At 65.7% G+C, this 5,513-nt stretch overlaps 1 protein-coding gene across 3 annotated transcripts in view; it reads right to left on the bottom strand.

Annotated features, from left to right (window-relative positions):
- Positions 1-914: 914 nt before the first annotated feature.
- LOC141970592 (centrosomal protein of 164 kDa-like) overlaps positions 915-5,513 on the bottom strand; it is a 28,248-nt gene continuing 23,649 nt past the window's right edge. For 2 of the 3 annotated variants that reach the window (XM_074927227.1, XM_074927225.1), the window contains exons 28-30: positions 4,533-5,288; positions 3,921-3,972; positions 915-2,315 (exon numbers count right to left, since the gene is read on the bottom strand). In XM_074927227.1, the coding sequence (XP_074783328.1) occupies positions 5,189-5,288 (100 nt within the window). In that variant the 3' untranslated portion in view covers positions 915-2,315; positions 3,921-3,972; positions 4,533-5,188. The remainder of the gene's footprint in view (positions 2,316-3,920; positions 3,973-4,532; positions 5,289-5,513) is intronic. The other variant, XM_074927226.1, reaches the window with a different exon arrangement.

Raw genomic sequence — 5,513 nt, 5'->3', positions numbered from 1 at the left:
GGATGAACTGCCCAGAGGGCTTGTGAGCGCAGCTGAAGCGCGCAGCAGCAAGGCCGGCGAGGAGCAGAAACGCCTCTGACTGAGGCGGCAGGAAAGGGAAGAAAACAAAGCTTTTCCCGCCCGTTTCCTGGCTGCACAGGCGCGGCAGACGGGCAGCGCCGAGCACCGCGGCCGGGACAGCTCCTGCAGCTCCGCCGCCTCCCGCGTCCGCGCCGCGACTGGCCCCGGCCCCGCTCACCGGGGACTCCCGCGGTTGCCCGGGGACGCGCCGCCGCCGCTTCCGGGGCGCGGTTCCCTGGCAACGGCGCGGCCCGCCCCCGCCTCGACGCCATTGGCCGCCGGCGGCCGCCCGGCGTCGGATTGGCCGGCGGCGGCGCCGGGCTGTGACGTCACAGTGCCGCGGCTTGTGCCGGGAGCTGCCGTCCGGGCGGGGCGGGTGCTGCCGCGCGTTGCCGTGGCGACGCCGGGCTGTGACGTCACAGTGCCGCGGCTTGTGCCGGGAGCTGCCGTCCGGGCGGGGCGGGTGCTGCCGCGCGTTGCCGTGGCGACGCCGGGCTGTGACGTCACAGTGCCGCGGCTTGTGCCGGGAGCTGCCGTCCGGGCGGGGCGGGTGCTGCCGCGCGTTGCCGTGGCGACGCCTTGCCCGGCCCGGCCCGGCCTCACCGCCCCCCCCCGCCCCGGGCCGGGCCCCGCCGCTCCGGATTTCCAGAGCAGCTCAGCGCTCCTCAGAGCTCGAAACCTTCACCCCGCACTGAGCCCAGCGCCAGCCCCAGGCCGCGGCGGTGTCACTGCCGGGCACCCCCACAGCGCCCCTGAGCCGCCAGCCCCCCGCTGGGGATAGAAGAGGCGAGACAAGGCAAGTGCGCGCTCAGCTGTGAGAGGGAGCGCGGTAGCGGGATAAAAAGAACAACAGATTTACGCGGATTAATACACTTTATTGTAACGGCCTGGTACAGGTTCCCTTCTGCATTTTAGCAGGAATTCTCCACCTCCCCTTCCCCAGCAGCGACAAAGCCTGGCCGCGCACAGCTTAACACGGCCCCGATTTCCAGCACCCAGCGCGCCCCCCCAGCACCCCCCGGTCCCCAACCCCGCCGGGCTCCGACACCCGCACAGCGACGGCCCCAGCCGGCCCCAGCAGAGCCACCAGCAGCACCGGGCACGACCGGCAGCCACCGGGCGCAGGCAGGAGCCCCACGCCAAACGCCGGCACCTGCCGGGGCAGACGGGCACGGAGCCCCCGTCGGGAGGGCTGAGGGCGGTTGTGGCCGGAGAGGGCTGAGGGGCCCAGCCCAGCAGCTCCGCGCAGAAAACCCGGCATCAGACCCAGCAAAGGGGCAGCGGAGCTCCGGTGGGCGCCCGCCGCGCCCCAGCACCCCCTCACCTGCCCCCTCACTCCAAACCGCCCGTGCCTCCGCCGGCCCAGAGCTTCACAGTCCCTCTCTCGAGAACCCTGCACCCTCCAAAAGTCAGCACTCAAACATGGGTGTTAAAACCCAACAATCCAGCCAGGGAGCAGGTCTCTGCTTGGCTCTGCCCAAGCGGAACAGAGGGGGTTCGCCCTCGCCACATGCAGCCGCGGGAGCTGGAGTCCCAGCCCAGCTCCGGAACCGGGGCCCCCCAAGCAGCTCTCCCCAAGAAAAGGAAGATCGACGCACGGCTTCGCTCCTGCTCCCTCGGCTGCCTGCAGCACGTCCCCTCGGCGACACCCCGCTCTGGGCCAGCCCCTGGCCACTAGCCACAGCTCGGCAGCTCGGCGAGCCGGCCGGCCGGCCGGCCGGGGCAGGGGCCAGGAGCAGCCCTCCCCCCAGCTCCAGAGGCAGAGTGGAGCCGGGGGCACAGGGGAGGCTGTTGCCGGGCAAAGTGAGCCCCAGCTGGGCAGCCACCAGCCACAGTTGCCATCAGCTGCAGCTGCCAGGCCGGAGAGGCCCCCAGACGCTGCCCCGCTCCCAGCGAACAGCCCCTCAGCCGCTGCACCCCGGCCTGTGGGCGCCGCTGCCGGGGAAGGACCGAGCGGGAAAGAGATCTGACACTGAGCAGCCACCAACACCCGAGGGTCTGCAGCTGCACACGCGCCAGGAGCTACGGAGCAGGAGCGGGTTCGCAGGCACCACGGCGGCAAATCTCTCCGGGGTACAGACCAGACAAAACGGGGGACGGTGCAGGGCGCGGTGCAGGGCACGGCCGGCCAACACGTCACTTCTTCCCCTGCTTCTGCTGCTGGTACCTCCCGAAGTGGGTCTGGATGGGGACGGCCGCCTTCTCAGGATCGCTGAAGAACTTCCCCTCGCAGCCGGCTTCGGGGGCCACGTTCCCTGGGACGAGAACCGAGCGCTGCGGTCAGCCTGGGCGGTGCCGGCGGCCCTGGACAGGCCCCGCGGAGCGGGACAGGGCTCTGGCCTCACCCCCCGTGGGCTCACACCGACCCCCGGGCTCCCTGCAGTGAACACAGACAGGAGGGCGTCCCCCCCCCGTGGAGGGGAAAGAGCCTGCAGAGTCCACAGCGTGAAACCACGGCAGGGAGCCACGGCCCCACCGGCTCCCGGGGGGCATCTCCGGGGCAGAGGGGGCCGGAGCAGGGAACGGGAGGCAAAGAGCAGCCCAGGCTCCCCGGCAGCGCTAAGCCCTCTATTTACCCAGCTTTACTCCCCAAAGACCGCCGCTTCCCCACGTTGAATCACCAAGGATGATGCTCACTTACTTTCACACACACAAATAAGACTCCAAAAAGAGCCCGGCACTGTACGGCAATAAAGCTCTCACGCTGACAAATGGGAGCCCTCCCCACCTCACGCTTAATGTGGCATTAGGGAAGGATTGTGAAATTCAACGGGAACTGAACCAAAGCCACTCAGTGGTGCTCCTTTAAGCCAGCGTGTCACTGCTAAGCACCCCCCGAGCAGCCATCAGAAATCCTGGCGCCAGATGCTGCTGCATAAACTCACCGCTGTCACCTGAACCCGTTTTTATTCACCTCCTAAAAGAAACTGCAAAGTAAAAAGATACATAAAAAGAGTCCACGCTGGGAATCGGCTCCCTCCTGCCCTGCTTAACAAGATACAAGTCGGCTGTAAATCCTGCCCACTGCAACACCCAAGCGTGGCTGGGGAGCTGCGGCGCCGCAGGACTCCGCCTGCCGAAGGCGCTCGGGGCGGCCAGGCCCGGGTGTGACGCCCCGCTGCCGCACCAGCCCGGGCACCCTGGGCACCGTCACCTGCTCGTGGGGCAGCAAAGCCCCCGGAACAGCGGCCAGGCCGGCCGGAGCTCCCGCCCTGTCACGGAGGAGCGGCCGAGCTCAGCCCCCCCGGTCGCTGCCCGAGCACCGCGTCCCCTCACGCCTTCGTCCGGCTGCGCTGAGAATAGAAGCGCTCAAATCGTCTTTGCTGAGCGCTCGGGGGGGCAGAGTCGGAGCCAAGAGCGAGGAGGAGGAGGCAAGGGGGATTTTCCACCACAACTCCAGGGGGTTCTGCCCAGCCAATAAGCAGGGGGGGCTGCTTGGGGGCCAGTGAGCCACGGGATGCCGTGACGCAGGTTTCGGGGCAAGGGGGAGGCAGGGATTTGCACACACACACACACGTGTGCTGGGGTATATTCAGCCGTGGGGCCTCCACTCCCTGATTCCACAGGTTTTAACGCTCATCTGGCTGTCCTGTCTGCACTCACCTGCCCTCCCGGGGGTGGCAACAAGGGCACCTGCCCCCCCGAGGGGAAACAACCCCAAATACAGTACAGCCAGCAGGCTGGAGAGCAAGCTGAGCAGGCTTCCCTCTCACAAGGCTGACTTCTAAAATACCCCTTAATGCTGTCAGAGAGGGTTTTTTGGAAGAAGAAAGAGGCCAAGAGGGGTCTGGGTACTGCAGTGCCACTCTCCCACTGCATCCCATGGTCACAGTCAGGAGCTTCCCCTACCCCATACTCACCTTTCTCTCCAGAAATCGAGTAGGTGCTGTTCTGCCGAGAGCTCCTGCCTTTCTAGAAAGGTAGAGAAAAATACAACAGAGTTAGTTGTATCTCAGGCAGAGGGGGGAAGAACAGTCCCTTTGCGGCCAGCTGGGCTGGCCTCAGCAAGCTGCCACTGCCCCTTCCCTTCAGGAAACCTCAAAATACTGCCGTCCCCTCAAAGGGCACTACAGAGCACCAATGAACTCATGCACGTCTGTGAACCGTCCTCCAAGGAGAAGCAGACGAGAGCTTTGTATCAAAAATGAGCTCCAAGAGACATGCTGGGAGCACCCGGGGAAGTCCCTCGGCACAGGCCTCCCCCGACCTGCGTTTCCAGCCCACGTGGAACCAGACCCGCCGGGCTCGGTTCCTCCACTCCAGCCCCACCGTGGCCCTGCAGCACCGGGGAGGTCAGGTCCGCGATTTTTATCCCGAAAAATAACCTTGAACTTGTTGACAAATGCGTACATTCTGTAGCTTATCCTGCCTCCTGGCACTACTCTATTTTCCGTCTTTCAAGGGAAAGAGAGGAGTCTCCCCGCCGGCCCCAGCCCGTTTGGCTCGGGGGGGCAGCCAAGCCCCAGCCCTACCTCGCTGTCGCGGCTGGTGCGGCGGCTCTGCGACACGCGCTGGATCTGCCAGGGCAGGGGCTGGTACACGAGCTACGGCAGCGGCTCCTCGGGGGACAGGCGGCTCCCCAGCTGCACACAGAAAGGGTTGGCGGCAGCGAGAGGAACGTGTCCCGAGAGCAGGGTCTGCCGCTCCCCGGTGCCGTCCCCAGACGCAGCAGCCATCTCGCCGCCGGTTCTCCCCTGCTCCCACGCGCCAGCGGCCGGACGACTCGGCCCACCTGCAATGAAGCACTTGCGGGCAGCGGCGTGGGCTCAGCTCCTGACGCGTTCCCTCGAGCAGAGTCTCGGCTGGATTCACATCCTCCCCCCTGACCAGTTACTCAGAGTCCTCCGTGAGTCACAGCTCTGCCTGACCATCACTGGAATACTCATGAGAACACTGCTGATTTATTGGAGCCCTGATATTTCACCACTGGACTAAAGAGTCTATAAAGTTTATTGGGACATATTTGAGGATTAGAAGAATCCACCCGGGAAGTTCACTTCCTCCTCCCTCCACTCTCCTGAGCACAGACTGTTTCAAGGCAGAACGCAGGACGGCGTGGCGATGGCTGGGCACTGCTGAAACTCGGCGTGTCCCCGGGGAGACTGCCCGGGCCTGCCGCTCCCTTCTTTCAGTAACGGTAGACTTTAATTTCTCTGTTTTCATCCAGGCCAAGCTGCAGCAGGCTGGGGCTGCTGGCAGGCAGCTTCTGCGCACCTGAGAGGAGACAGCTGGCAGCCGAGTGAAGGAAAAGCCGGACTTACACGAGGAACGAGCCCGCTGAGCGCGGGCAGCGGGCAGGGCAGGCGCTTTAGCCCGCTGCACCCAAGGCCGACGGAATGAAAGGGGGATTAGGGAACTCAGCGGAGCACCGTGCTCAGGACAGCACGCGCCATCGGAGCCCCGAGGGATTTGCTGCTAATGCCAGCGCACGCTGCGTGACGCTGTTACGCCAC

The sequence above is a fragment of the Athene noctua genome, chromosome 26 (genome assembly GCF_965140245.1).
Source record: "Athene noctua chromosome 26, bAthNoc1.hap1.1, whole genome shotgun sequence".
NCBI classification, from domain to species: domain Eukaryota; kingdom Metazoa; phylum Chordata; class Aves; order Strigiformes; family Strigidae; genus Athene; species Athene noctua.
Note: the sequence above shows the minus strand (reverse complement) of the source record. Positions and strands in the feature narration are given on the sequence as shown.